The following is a 16,155-nucleotide window of genomic DNA, read 5'->3' as shown; positions in this document are numbered from 1 at the left end:
GGGGGGGGTTGCAGTGAATCTGCTTACGTAATACGTGAACGGCCTCTAAAGCCTGAAAGATTATTCTCTCATCAAATAATGTTCGTAGAAAGGAGAACGTGAGGAAACTTGTCTTGACTATTACACAAATATTAGTACACAAATTAGTAAATTAGTAGATTTAGAATCTTATGCTTGGGAATTTCAAAAATCTTACCTAAATCAGTGAACAACTAGTTCGTGAATAAGTATATAAAAATTCATTGCTTTGGTTCATGTATGGGAATAATCCAAACATTTCGCTTTTCATTTCGTTATACGAACGTACTGAATCGATTGTTATTCTAGAATTTCAATAAATACAGTGTAAACTCTATGAGCGGACTCTTCGAAGCGTTCTTGTGTTTTAGCTCTAGCTCTTTGTTCGTCTGATGTAAATAGACCTTAATCTTACATTTAGTTTTCACAAATGGAGTATATACTGTATGAATTTTCATTACATGGTTTGCTTTGGTCTGTAATGGTTCACTCCGAATGTGTATGTCCTTTTACCTTATTTAATTCAATACATTTCTAATGTAATGGTTAAATTGCCTTATTTCTATATGTTATCGTTCAACGATTGTTATTTAAATTACATAATTAAGGTTCTATATGCCTTACACATATTCTAAATAATATATTTTCGATAGTAATATCCCTAAACATACACAATCGGATGGGTTAACTAACAACGCATAACTCCCTACCCCTCCCCTAGCTCCGAGTTGCTCAGCCGGCGATGCCTCAGGGTCTCGTGCTGCACTACGGGATCGGGGCTCTAGGGCCCCCCGGAGCGCTCGCCCCTGGAGCCATAGCTCCTGGGGGTCTGACGCCAGGGGCTCTTACCCCGGCTATGGCGCCTCCATTGGCCCAGGCGTACTACTTTGGTGCTGCGGCGGCGAATACAGCTGCCTTCGGAATTGGATTGGACCAAGTCACGCTTAAAGATCTTATTAAGAAACAGATGTACGTATTAAATTGCCTAATATCGGATATAAGATGAGTAATATATAGTTAATAATAGGGAAGATAGGTTGAGATAAGTCTTTGTAATCTTAGTATATAAACAGGAAATATCATCCCGAATCCAATAGAGGTGGTATTTTAGTTGAATATATTATGTAAATCGTGGTTACTGTACCACGAAAATATATACATTATTATCTTAATATATATAAACTAGCCGTTTCGCGCCCGCTTTGCTGGACGAATTAAAATAAATTTTATGTTTCATTATTTTATTTTTTTTTCATATTTTTATTATTCTTCTTTTTAACTTCCCGCTAAGAAAATTGAAATATTTCGAAAATCGAGTTTTTAACAGATGTTGACGTTTAGAGGTTCTAGGAAGCCTCCCCGAATGTTTCCGCGGTGAAGTCCGTATGGATAAATTTTCATAAAAGTAAAACAGAAATAAAAAAATAAAAAATTTCGCATCGAATGGTGCTAGTTTCATGTCGATACGATCAGTGGTTTAAGCGTGAAAGAGCCTCAAACGAACACCATTTTCTTTTTATATAGATTACGTGTCACGTTGTTTGTCCGCTATGGACTCCTAAACTGCCGAACCGATTTTAATCAAATTTGCACAGTGTGTGTAGTTTGATCTAACTTAAAAGATAGGTAAGCTTTCATCTCAATTTATACCAGCAATATTATTTTATGGCAAAATATTTGTGTTTGCGTTAAAAGTACCAACGTTTCACATAAGCTACAATTAAATGGCATAACCACCAAAAAAGCATGGTGGTCCCCATGACTGGTGTTCTCCTACCGTTTCCCTTGAATAGTTTACTACTATGTAATATAACAAAAACCTTAGCCACAGCAACGCTTGGCCGGTCTGCTAGTTATAGTATAAAACACATACACAGTATTTACAATATTCTTAAGCTACTTATAAATAATAAAATAAGTCTGTGTTACAAAATATTTTGAAAACCATTATTAATTTTGGTTTTTAGTTTATTGGTGTAATGCTAAATTATTTTTACAAATGTTGTACTTGTTTCGCTACGTGTAGTACTTTTGGTTGAGTTAGAATATTTATTTTAATTAATAAAACTTTTGTAAGTGATATAAATCGAAATTGAATTATTAATAAAACACGAATTTTCGGTTGTCATTGAGGGAAAAACAAAAATACTAAATTAGCTTTTAAATCTCTTAAAGAAATTATTCCCGCGTAGATAACATGAATACCTAAGAAGTAAAATTATAGTATTTTTACATTGTGTATTAGATACAGAACACATATACTATATAGGCCTACCATAAATGTATACATATTTATATTTCGCAGCGAGTACTACTTCAGTCCGGACAACTTAGCGCGTGATTTCTTCCTCCGTCGCAAGATGTCGTCCGACGGGACAATTCCCGTGACGTTGATCGCGTCCTTCCACCGCGTACGTGCGCTCACGGCTGACGTGCAACTGGTGCTTGATGCTATACGGGATTCTGATAAGCTGGAACTCATACAAGGATTTAAGGTAAAGAAAAGAGTACGGAGAGTTTTCACGCCGGCTTTTTCTCTCGGCCTACACCCTCTGTCTTCTTTGCCGATGAGTAGGGATGCCTACAAATTCAAATTTAATGACGTGGAATAAGTGATACATGTATCTTATGTTCCATGATAAATATATTTTATTTTCTGGAAAAATTTAAGGGAATTTAGTATTCTAACTAAAGTTTTAAATACAGATATGGTATTATAAGTGGTACAAAAATATAGAGAATACGTATTCGATCAAATCATATCAAAATACGTTTATTCAGTTTAGATGCGTCTTAGGGCATGCTTATGAATGTCAAAAAAGGGTGCGTGTACTTATGAACGCGCATAAGAAGTTATACTTCTTTGGCATTATTCAAAATAGTTTTTGATTGCATGCAAATAATTAATTACAATTAAATAATCAAAGACTGGAAAAGGAGTCATTATAGTCAATAAAGTTCAGTTTACATTTGCAAAATTAAATAAATTAATATTTATTATTATTCTCTTACATTAAGTGTAACATAAATTTTATTATTATTCGAATGTTGTTTTTAAATTATGTCCAATGCTGTAGCATCTTCCGTGGGCAACTTCATTCTGTTAATTTTGTGTCACGATGCGCATGCTTCGTAAAATTTCACTTTCATCAATTTTTCATAACGCGCTTAAAGAAGTATAACTTCAAAAAATCTGTTCTGTGATTTACCACATTCACCATTACGCATATTAACAACACTTCAAAGATAACAAAACAAATTATAACAATATAACTAGAACTATTGCCACGCGTTTTTGTCGTCTAGGTAGTCATTGACTGTGTAGTAACCTCATATATTTATCTCATCAGGTGCGAACAGCTATTGAGCCTATGAAATGGGTGTTAGCTGACATCGCGTTAGGTGCAAATGACGAAGAGAAAACTGAAAAAACTGAAGACACGAACAAATCCCAGAAAACCGAAACCATTGATAAAACAGACATAGAAAATCAATCTGAAGATAAAGGAGAGAAAACGGAGAGTTTGGATAAAGAGAGTTCTGATAAGGAGACAGTTGAAGATAAACCAGAGGAGGATTTTCGCGGGGAGCGGATAGAAGACCCGCCGAGGATAGATAGTGAAGATGTTGAACTGGTAAGTTAATAATGTTTCTTAAAACTACGTTTAGACCACTTACTTTACTTTAGGCACTTGCGAGCCTTCTGGCATTGTGAGTGTCCATGGGCGGCGGTATCACTTAACATCAGGTGAGCCTCCTGCCCGTTTGCCTCCTTATAAAAAAAAAAAAAACATGATTAAATTTGGACTTCTTCGTGATGCTTAAGGACCTATCTGGTCGCCAAACTCCAAAAAAGTACATTGTTTCTTTCCATTTTTCGTCATTGGTAGGGAGAATAGAAAAAATATAGTGGAGTTGAGTAGTTTATGTATCCATTTTGTAAGATCGATTTAAATAACTTCGCTCGATAGAAAAAATCCAAACATAGCAAATTTGACACTTTGAATTCATTCACGAAAATGTATATAGAACATGATTTTGAAATTTACACGATATATTTTATCGCAAGCTAAGTAATCCATTTCAGAAAAAAAATGATAAAATTACATTAAATAGATAAAATTAACTAATTGTTATCACGGGCCGGCGCGCCTAAGCCCTGCGATTCTGTAACTCTTTTCGAACTCACACAGCGGTTTTCGCATCGGCGGTCGCTCTCAAATCAGTCGTGAAGCAGTCATTTTATGATTTGGCATTCTGATAAACTACAAGCTCCCACTTTTTCTTATATAGGTAACCAAGTACGCTTATGAACGTCAGAAAAGAAGTTAAATTAATTGTAAATTTACATATACTACCAGTTCGCAAGTTAGGGCGTAGAGCGGACAAGAAGAACTTATACATTGTTTTAACTGGAGCAAATCAGTCCCAAGGATTAGGATTATAATAATCGTCAAATTCATGTCTTCAACACCAGGTGTAATATTATAATCAAAACTTCTTATCACCACTTTTCGCCATCCCTGGCGAATTTCATCATTGTTCCCCTAAGAAATCCTAAAGTACCCACGGTTTGCAAAGTTGTAGGTCCATCTTCATCATTGGTTTGGTTGTTTTGTTCATTCTTGATCCAGTATAATATTAAATTTCACAGAAAACAATTCCTGAAACCGCCCGGCAATCCGCTAACGAAACAAACGAAATTAAAGATGTAGTAAAAAGTGAAGTGAAGGAGGCAAGTGAAGAAAATAACGATGTGGATGAGGAAGTGAAAACCGATGAAGCGCAAAAGGACTCCAATGATGACCCCCCGCTACAGTCTGATGGGTCTGAGAAGCCTGGGGAGAAACGGTAAGTGTTAAAAAGCTTATAGTATTTAAATTTCTATTTAAAAAGCTCTATTATATGATTTTGTATGAAATTCATGAGTATAGGGAGGGTAGTTGCAAAAATTGTTAAGGTGTATGAAGACCTGATAAAAAATTAATTGCGTGACATTTTAATATTTGGATGATATCATGTTCAGTGGTTAAATAATACTTTTATAAATGTTACCTGATGCTTTCTTACTGTAATAAATTGGTTTAACAAGAAATAAATATTAAATTTATTGAATCATTATAAATGTTTCGATATTATAAAAAATTGTAATACATTGTCTCTTCACTGATGGTATATTACATACTTTTGTGAAGGGCTAGTTGATCTAGTTCTTAAGGTAGGAAATTAAACACTCCAATAATGACTTGATTCAATATACACTATAATTGACTTCACTGACTTTACATCAACTGTATAACTTGAAACTTGAATAAAGAAATGTGCCCGTGCGCATGTGTCACAACCTCTATTATAATCAATTCCGACTCGACCATCCCACTTCGGGATATGTTCGAGTCTAAAACCGAATGAGTAACTATAGCACATGCGCACTTGTAGCAAGTTTCTTAAGAATAATATGTTTTATGAAAATGTTTAAAATTAAATAAATATTAAAAGCTAACACTTGAAAGGTATAAGTAATTTAAGTCAAACCTAAATTAAGAGGTTTTTTGAAGGGGCGGGAAGGGAGTTAAATTTAAGTTTTTTTTATACATTTTTGTCTATTAACGTACTTACTTGTTGTCTGTTTCGTATATATTGTTTATCTATGTAATCTGTTTTGGCTTTCTGTATTATTTTGTTTTATAATACGTATGTAAGATTACTTATAATTAAATAAATAAATAAGTACTAAAAAGGATATTTAACATAGGAAAATGTTCAATAACACTACTTACAGTCTCTATTAGGAAAATACTCTGTTCTTGTGTTTTTTCACTTACCACTGTTTAGCCACTTAAGCACAGTTTTAATTAATTAATTAATTTTCCAGCCGTAAGAAGCAAATGGTGGGAATTTTCCCGCTAGCGACCATGGGTGGTCCCCTGGTAGCGCCCGTTTCTAGTTTGTTGCGATGCGTTCCGCCGCCGCCATTGCCCAGGTTAGTTTATCTGCATTTGGCTTAACATAACACTTAATCACTTATTAATTATCACATTTTGCCAAGATATTTCACATTAACAATTTGCTCGAACGTTGAAGGAAAACATCGTGAGGAAACCGACATGTCTTAGACCCTAAAAGTCGACGGCGTGTGTCAGGCACAGGAGGCTGATACTTGCCTATTAGATTGACAAATAATCTTGAAACAGATTCAGAAATCTGAGGTCAAGACCTAAAGAGGTTGTAGCGCCACTGATTTTTTTTTTTCACAAGATAAATGTGTTGGGCTAGTAGTGGCTTCAGCGTGCGACTTTATATGTGCGCATTTAACATTCACTCGAACGGTGAAGGAAAACATGCAAGTCGACGGCGTGTGTCAGGCACAGGAGACAAATGATCATGAAACAGATACAGAAATCTGAGGCCCAGACCTAAAAAACAAATGACTGACTACAAATAATGAAATGTTTAAAATTTGTGGCATCATCTTAATTCTGTCAATTATCCATTATTTTGTCATAATGATACTCTTGTTATTTATTTACTTTTCGTCTTATTAAGTTGTTTTAAATCTTAAAAATTACGAATCTAAAACTTTTTGGGGTTATCGTTTGGCCTTTTTATCGTGTACATCTTTGTTATAAATTTCTATAATTAATCCAATTTCCAGAATGTTCCGGAGCAGTCATGGCCCGGGTTCCATATCGCCCCTTGCAAGGGACAACCTAAACCCGGATGTACCCGAGTTTGTTCCGCAGGCTGTGAGGCAACGTGAGTAAACATTGTTTTTATTTCAGCGCCGGTACTCTGCAATTCTGCGATGCCATTTTAAGTTTTTGTACCACATGAAATCAATTTTGCGACATTTGCGTTACGGATTGAACTACGCATACAAATACGTCGGTTTCGCTATTGGAAGTTACACTACCAATGCAGCTTCCGATAGAGTTATTGTATGCACTATAGAAATATGTTTATTATTTATTGATAGCAACCTGTATTAAGTCAAGTCAAAAATCATTTATTCATGTAGGTAACACAATATACACTTTGAACGTCAAAAAATAAATATAAATTAAATGCTTCTAATTTTACATTTACTGCCAGTTCTCAAATCAAGGGCGTAGAACGGAAGAGAAGAACTCTTTTTAATCGCCAAGTTTTTTGTTTTACTCATTATTGAGACTCACCATTATTTGGCCATTTATTAATGGACAGTATCTATTGACACTGAACATTAATGGCACAATACATACGTAAAACCGTCACGGGGGCGTTTGAACACCGCTAACTTTGTTAACTGAAAGTTCAAATAATCAAAATGGCGTTTTTTTAATTACTGCCCCATCTTTAGACACTAGACTCGTTCGTTTATATAAATAAACTAGCAGACTCGGCCAAGCGTTGCAGTGGCTAAGTTTTTTGTTATATTGCATAGTAGGAAACTATTGAAGGGAAACGGTAGGAGAACACCAGTCATGGGGACCATCATGCTTTTTTGGTGGAAATGCCATTAAATTGTAGCTTATGTGAAACGTTGGTACTTTCAACACAGCGCCATCTGTTAGAATTGTGTCAAATAATAAACAAATAATTTTCAATAAAATAATATTGCGGGTATAAATTGAGATGTAAGCTATCCTATCTTTTAAGTTAGATCAAACTGCACACGGTGTTAATTTGATTGTAATCGGTTCGGTAGTTTAGGAGTCCATTGAGGACAAACATTGTGACACGAGATTTATATATATTAAGATTATGATAATAATAATTTAATTTAGTTAAACCCGTAATTTAGGCCCGAAATCTCTCATCAATAGAATCTTTGGGTTACGCATTATGGGTAAAGTAAATATCACTTTCGCGAGAAAGTCTTTTTTGTGAAGATTTTTTTCGACATAAGTGACGTACACGAATATGCTTTGTATGTATTAATTTATAATCTATGTGAGTTCTAAAGCCTCGGCTGGGGCATGCTAGGCCCATATCTTTACAACGCTGTCCAGTTTAAAAATTAGTTGTGCACAGCGCATATTAAATAATGGAAAATAGTGAAAAAATTATCTCTTAAAAATCATTTCCTATGAGCGGACCCGGCGAACGTCATACCGTCTTACAGTTTAGATGAACTTAAGGACCTAATCTGGTCGCCAAACTCCAAACAGTACATTGTTTCTTTCCATTTTTCGTCATCGTTTCTTGAAGTAGGGCGAATGGAAAAAATACGGTGGAGTTGAGTAGTTTATGTATCCATTTTGATAGATCGATACACGATTTAAATAACTTCGATCGATAGAAAAAAAATCCAAACATAGCCAATTTTTGACACTTTGAATTCATTCACGAAAATGTATATAGAACATGATTTTGATATTTACACGATATATTTTATCGCAAGCCAAGTAATCCATTTCAGAAAAAACTTGATAAAATTACATTAATTTAATGTTTTACATAACTAATTGTTATTACGAGCCTCAGTGCTCCAGCTCTCCACTGCGCCCCGCAGTCCATCCCGAGACACAGCAATTCGTGCTGGGATAGGGCCTTAATTTATTATTTTTTGAAAGTAATAAAACGAATACAAAATAAATATTACGCTATTTTATTAAGGAATGAACACAAAGAGAAATAAGCGTCTGCAAGCATAAATATTTGACAACCAATATATGTGTCAATCATTTTTCATTACTGACATTATTATATATTTTTAAATTGAATCATAAATTCATATTGTGGATATATGTTGTGGAATCGAAATCTTTATTTAAATACGTTATTAAATAGAAGGGCAGAGTTAACCGTATCGACGGGATGAACATTAAATGTCTTACGAAACCCATGAAAGTTCTGTATTGGATTTTTATTTTAAATTACTTTTCGTCAAGTTCGCAATATTATTAATTTATTGATTATTCTGCTATTCGGGACGCAGACAAATACAACAAATCAAAACCATTCAAATCGGTCAAGTCGTTCTTGATTTATAAGTGTTCGAACAAACTCAACCGTTAAAACATCTTTAAAAATGACTGAGATTTAAACGTTAAAGATTCCACGGCAATATCCGACCATAAAACGATGCCATGACGGTCACGCGTACGTGGCACTCGCAGTGTGACGTCATCATCATTTTTTAAAATTAATGTGAAGTTGGTTTTAAACAAATATGGTATATTACAGAGGAACCAATTGAAAAAGGAGCAACGGAGCAGCTTAACAGCCCCAACAATGAAAGGGCAGATCCTAATGTCTGGACAGAGGTTAGTTAAAGATTGTAATTGAGCCTCAAAAAGGATTTTTAATTTTATTTTCCCAAAAAAGAGCGATTTTTGAGCCTTTAATAGATATAAGGAGTTACTTTAAAGTTGTTGTAGTTATGTAAATGTTCATTTACTGTGACGAAATACAATTTAGCTGATAACAAATATTCAATATGTTAAATAAAACATTATTTTTTATATACAGTGGAATATAACTCGAATTTTAAGGAAAGGCAATAAAATTCGAGTTATAGAGTATAAATATGTACTACTATGAATACTTCGTAGGGAAATAACATTGTGTTCGAGTTACAAAGTCTAAATAAGAGATTTTTACAAAAGGACCCCCTCCCCTCCAAAATTCGTCACTGATCTTCTTCTATTCAAAGACATGAATCTGACAGAGACTTTTTCTAACATGTTTTTCCAAAACAGGTGAAACGTCGCACAAAAGCCGGGTCCCGTGAGCGAGGTAACGCACGCGAGGAACCCGAGGAGCCTCGCGAAGAGCTGCACTTCCAGCTGGATGAAGAGCTGGATTTGCCCCCGCCGAGGCATAACACCTTCACTGACGCATGGTGAGTTAAACCTTGAAAATTTACCAACTAATTCCTGAAATGCCAAGTGTATATACATATATATCTATATATATATAAATGAAACCCGTTTTCCGTTGTCACGACATAACATGGAAACGGCTTGACCGATTTGTCTGATTCTTTTTTTACAATATTCCTTGAAGTACGAGGATGGTTCTTACGGAGAGAAAAATTAAAAAAAATTGAGTGAAAAAGTCTAAAAACAACACACTTTTCTATATTCCCATACAAAATATTCGTAATAATATTTAAAAGTCCATTTGAACTTTAATACCATAATATCATAAAGTTCAAATGTTAGTGGAGGGGTTCCGGGAAGGTAAATTTTTATTTTTTGACATAATGTATTTGTTGTATTATCAACTTTCTTTTTTTATCTTACTAGCTAGACCGGTGTCCCGAATAGCAGAATAAGTATTAAAAAAAAATAAAGAATCGACTGTTAGGCGGTACGATGTTCGCCAGGCCAGCTAGTATTATATATTTATAGTATATGTTTAGTAATTAATATTGACGAATATTATCGACAATTTCCTGTTTCGAATATCTCTAATATTTGTATGTTTATTTGTTACTTTTTAAGTTCTCTCTAAGCATGGGTTGTGTGACAAAGTATATTATTTTTCATTGAAAAAATATTAGCAATGAATGCATAAGGTTCACGCAAAATAGAGTATTTTGTGCACTGAATGTCCACTTTGAATAGATTTGTTAACTATTCTGAGTTACTGCGAAAGTAGTGCGATAGAAAATGTGTCGCCAAGGCGTTCCAGCCACGTTTTAATGATGTGTATGGGTGCAATGATGACACAACATAATTTTCCTAAATAATCACCATAACCAATGTCTCTATTTTTGTTTGACGATATAATTAAAAAGCTTCAAACACAGTTTTAATGGCCGAGGGAATAACATGGTATATTTGATCTTAACAGAACTCTAAATGTGGTCGAGTGTGGTGGGACAATACCATTAAAACCAGTATCAATATATTTTATATAAAATGTTTATAATTTTTTATGTTGAAACTAAACAATTTTTTAAATATTGTCTGGTAGCCATTAAAAACAATATCAATTTATAACAAATATTTTGTGACTATAAGTTTATCAACACTAAAATGTATTATTTCTCGCTTATAAAAATCCAAAATATTTGAATCGCCAGGTCTGACGACGAATCGGAATCGGAGTTCACAGACGGGGACATAGGCCGGCTGCTCATCGTAACCCAGACGACTACCAGAGCGCCTAAACATGACGGATACGACCGCCAAGGCGATTGGTCCACTCGCACTAAGATCACTCAGGACTTGGAGCAGGTAAAATGTCTTTATAGAATGCTTTTCTGACAGCGGCTTGGGGAGTGTTCAAGTCACGAAATTTTTGACCTCCCCCCCCCCCATGTAACGCGCCGTAACGTTTTTCTGTACCCATATATAGTAAAACGTTTCGTGACCACCTAGTGACTCTTTATACCTAAAAGTTACCATTATGTGGTGTAAAGTACTGGAAAGTCGACAATAATATAAACAATAACGCGTAATTCAATCCTTGCTCCGCATCATAATGTTTTACAAGAGGGGAAAAAATTTGTTACGTAATACTTGAACACTCCATTACCAGTAGAGTGAAACTTTATTAATTCGATATATTTCCTTGAAATTTCTGAGAAAAATCAAATAGTGAATAGGTAGTTGAAGATTTGGTAAAGGTCTTCCGTAAAGTTAAATAATTGTTATTCAATTAATTGCAGGTGATCACAGATGGACTCCGACGCTATGAAGAGGATTTGTGGGGGGAATTTTCTATGGTAAGATTTTTTTTGTGTAAATTTTTCGGTAAGTTTCGGTAATAACTTACAGAATACTTTAATATCGAGATAAATTGTCATAACTTACCGAACACTTTGATAACCAGATAAGTTGTCATAACTTACCGAATACTTTAATAACGAGATTATTTGTCATAACTTACCGAATACTTTAATAACGAGATTAGTTATCATAACTTACCGAATACTTTGATAACGAGATAAGTTGTAATAACTTACCGAATACTTTAATAACGCGATTAGTTGTCATAACTTACCGAATACTTTAATAACGAGATTAGTTGTCATAACTTACCGAATACTTTAATAACGAGATTAGTTGTCATAACTTACCGAATACTTTAATAACGAGATTAGTTGTCATAACTTACCGAATACTTTAATAACGAGATTAGTTGTCATACCTTACCGAATACTTTAATAACGAGATTAGTTGTCATAACTTACCGAATACTTTAATAACGAGATAAGTTGTCATAACTTACCGAATACTTTAATAACGAGATAAGTTGTCATAACTTACCGAATACTTTAATAACGAGATAAGTTGTCATAACTTACCGAATACTTCGAGATAAGTTGTCATAACTTACCGAATACTTCGAGATAAGTTGTCATAACTTACCGAATACTTTAATAACGAGATTAGTTGTCGTAACTTACCAAATACTTTAATTACGAGATAAGTTGTAATAACTTACCGACTACTTTAATAACGAGAATTATTTAAGTGTTCTCATTATACTAGCGTTGTAAATAAAAGTTTAAATAAATAATTCCCTCTGCAGTGTAACAGTGGTGGCAGTCAGTACCGCACCGTGTCTTTGATCAGTCGAGAGCAGTTTGAAGCCACTGTTCCTGCTGAGAAGCACAGCAACCCCGTGGAGCCTCCACCACCGCCGCCGCATCAAACGCAACAGGTATAATGTTTTTTTATGTGTATACTACCTAGGAAACAATTTTTTAGTTCAATAAAAATAGGGGTTGATCATAGAGGGGTGAAAGTTTAGAGTTGTATATATTTTTTAATGGCACATTTAAAAAAAAATAAAAAATTCGTCCAAGAAATAAAATGTAGGTAGACGACCCTTATCACTATATGTATGAAAAATATATAGTAGCCCATTCTCAGACCTACTGAATATGCATATAAAATTTGAAAAAATCGGTCAAGCCGTATCGGAGGAGTATGGTACCTAACATTGTGACACGAGAATTTTATATATAAGATAATGGTTTAAGGTGCAATATTTGGTCCACTAATATATATATTATACCTATAACATTAATTCAATTTCTGTCATAATGTCGAAATAAGTAAATAAAAACATTTTTTTAATGGTTTTAAATAATACATGCTGATCCGGCAAACGTTGTTTTGCGATGTATATTATTTATAGAAAACTTTTTATTTCGATAAAAATAACTATTTACTATAATAAAAAATAGGGGTTAGAGGGGTAAAAATTAACAGTTGTATGTATTTTTGTATGCTATATCATAAAAAATTAAACATTTTTTTTTGTCTAACCTTGACATTTAGGGGGCTGAAAAATAGATGTTGTCCGATTCGCAGACCTAACCGATAGGCATGTAAAATTTAACGAAAATCGGTCAAGCCATTTCGGAGTGGTTTAATTATAAACACCGTGACAGGAGAATTTTATATATTAGATTATTACAAAATTAAATGAATATCATTGATTTTAATATAATTAATAATTTATTATGTTATATAATTACTGTTGATATATTTAAAATACTAGTATTTTTATTTTAAATGCTTTTTTTGTAACATAAAATTCACATATTCCTGAGAGAATAGTTAGATGTATTTTAGTATGGTTAAATATGAATTAAATTTTTGTATCAGATGGAGTCCCAAAACGAAGTGGGCAAGGCGAAGCGACCAAGACGTACTGCACGCTTCTACGCCGCGAGCAAGGACCCGCACGCCACTGATGTCATGTGAGTTTCCGAACCAATTCTTCAAGATAAGAGCATACCAATTCTTAAAAGGCCGGCAACGCACTTGCGAGCCTGGCTTTATGAATGTCTATGGACGGTTGGTATCACTTAACATGAGGTGAGCCTCCTGCCCGTTTGCCCCTGTTCTATGAAAAATTATGAGCGAAGGAGTAAGAGATGGAGAAAGAGAAGACGTTTATAGCATGAATCACTTGTAGGAAGATTGCTCTAAACTGAATGAGAGGAGATAGGAGTGTAAAAGACTTTACGAATAGAGATAGTCTCTTACGGAGATAAATACAAAGTGAAATAGAGCAGGTTTTAAATTTTTTTATTGGTAACATACGATAGGTTGTCAGTTTTATCTCCAACAAAAGAGAAGAATACATACCAAAAACAGGTATGTCTATTCCAAAGGATACACATTTTAACTTCCTTGTTTGTGCGAAAGTTGTTGCGATTACAGTATGCTAATAAATAAGACTATAAGGTTAATTTCAGTTTTTTTAATTATTGAAACGAAAAAAATACTGATAACAATATCCTCTTCCTTTTGACTAAATTAAGCGAAGGGCATGTCGAATTGTCAATCTCCAATGTCTTACTGATCGGCTTGATTCTCTCTCTACGCAGAGACATTGCGTCTCTTTGCGTTTTCTATAAAGTGTGGTACGGTGAGTGTTCTGAAGAATCGTTTGGTTTGATCCCTCCTGCCTCGATTCAACACCCTACGATCCGTAGCAATTCAAAATTTCATAACCATAAAATAAAATAAAATCGACATCGAATCGACTCCTGGTGGGGAGGGATGAGAGATACAACGTCCAACTATTCAAAATTCAAGTGTTTTCCTCAAAGGCCGCCAACGCATCCACTAAAAATGGATGTCTATGGGCTGCGATGACTGCCTTTTTTTTTAAATTAACTAAATTAGTTATAAATGTAAGACCTGAATATTTTAGAAGCAGCCGCAAACACAAGACGCGGCACAGCCTGAACCCTCCAGTGGAGCATCACATCGGGTGGGTCATGGACATCCGCGAGCACAGGAGACATCATAGGGATAGCGGGTAAGATTTTCATTTCTTAATTATTTAGGAACAATGTGTTTTACCGACTGTTAAAACACCCTGATATATTTATTGTCTACCGTCATTTTAAAATATTTTTTTAGTGTACCCACATTTTTCTTTTTCTGTTCCAACTGTGTTTCTCCACAAATTTGTCAGAAACATAGTCCTATTAATATAGTATATCTTTTAATAAAACTATAGTTTTTGATATATCCATTCTTTGTCGAAAGTATGTGTAAGTAGAAATATTTTTGACATTTGAAGTTGGATTTATTTTTTCTATATGTTATTTTCTTCCTCACACCACTAGACCAATGACAATTGCTTTGTGCTGAATTAAACTAATATAATATAAACGTAGATACTTCTTTTTCATATTACTTATTTCAACTATTGTAACATAACAGTATTGTCAAAATAACAAGGTGGGATTAAATTAAATTCAACGACGGCTCTTTCAGTACAGAATATAGGTTTACTTATATATATATACAAATCTGTTTGTAGATCTTCTCTCGGCACTTCACCGACACTAGGCTCGTCATGCGGCTCCGCTCCTCAATCGTTGCCCGCCTTCCATCACCCGTCGCACGGATTGCTTCGAGAGAACCACTTCACGCAACAGGCCTATCACAAATATCACTCACGGTGCCTCAAAGGTAAACTCCTTGTAGCTTCATCTGCATTAATTTTCATTAATTTTATATTATTGTAGATTCAACTAGATCTCTCTTAAGTAAATGATTGTGGCAATATTTTTTTTTTTTTGATTGGACAATTTACACCATCGTTTGGTGTTCCATGCTAAGCTGGTGAAGCTTGTGTTATGGGTACTAAGCAACGGATATACATACATATTATAGATACATAGAAATATAAATACATATTTAAACACCCAAGACCTAAGCACAACACCAAATGCTCATCACATCTATGTTTGGCTCAGCCGGGGATCGAACCCGGGAACCATGGATTCGCAGTCAGGGGTACTAACCACTAGACCAATGAGCCGTCAAATTCAATATTGTTTATGAAAAACCTTTATAACTAGCATTTTAGAACAAAATGGTTATAGATAAAAATTTTATACATATACAAACGAGATACACGTCGCCATCAGCCGTCCCAATTTTAGTCTAAACGCGCTATTATTATGAATTTTAGACGGTAATTTATTCAAAAATTGCACATTATTTAGTTTCCTTTTGTATTACATTTATTTCTGTATTAAACTGTTTGCTTCTAATTTTTTAATAGCAATATTGAATTAGTTTTATACATTTGTATAGATGATCTGATAGCATCATTCATTGTACCTATAATAATATCGGCTAAGATTAGCAGTTGTAGTTTAGTCGTTTTTTATAAGTTTTATTGAATGAAAGTCCGTGAATCGGTATTCCAATGCAATGAAAG

The 16,155-nt window shown here is 34.2% G+C and overlaps 1 protein-coding gene across 4 annotated transcripts in view; it reads left to right on the top strand.

Moving 5' to 3' along the window:
- The window catches only part of LOC125061094 (la-related protein 1), a 73,019-nt gene that overhangs the window by 50,596 nt on the left and 6,268 nt on the right, over nt 1-16,155 (top strand). For 3 of the 4 annotated variants that reach the window (XM_047666290.1, XM_047666289.1, XM_047666292.1), the window contains 14 exons: nt 740-987; nt 2,324-2,513; nt 3,369-3,653; nt 4,673-4,869; nt 5,894-6,001; nt 6,674-6,774; nt 9,187-9,266; nt 9,702-9,844; nt 11,033-11,186; nt 11,621-11,677; nt 12,487-12,618; nt 13,572-13,666; nt 14,629-14,736; nt 15,247-15,398. In XM_047666290.1, coding sequence (XP_047522246.1) covers nt 740-987; nt 2,324-2,513; nt 3,369-3,653; nt 4,673-4,869; nt 5,894-6,001; nt 6,674-6,774; nt 9,187-9,266; nt 9,702-9,844; nt 11,033-11,186; nt 11,621-11,677; nt 12,487-12,618; nt 13,572-13,666; nt 14,629-14,736; nt 15,247-15,398 — 2,050 coding nt within the window. The remainder of the gene's footprint in view (nt 1-739; nt 988-2,323; nt 2,514-3,368; nt 3,654-4,672; nt 4,870-5,893; nt 6,002-6,673; nt 6,775-9,186; nt 9,267-9,701; nt 9,845-11,032; nt 11,187-11,620; nt 11,678-12,486; nt 12,619-13,571; nt 13,667-14,628; nt 14,737-15,246; nt 15,399-16,155) is intronic. The other variant, XM_047666291.1, reaches the window with a different exon arrangement.

This window comes from Pieris napi, chromosome 23 (genome assembly GCF_905475465.1).
Source record: "Pieris napi chromosome 23, ilPieNapi1.2, whole genome shotgun sequence".
NCBI lineage: Eukaryota > Metazoa > Arthropoda > Insecta > Lepidoptera > Pieridae > Pieris > Pieris napi.
Note: the sequence above shows the minus strand (reverse complement) of the source record. Positions and strands in the feature narration are given on the sequence as shown.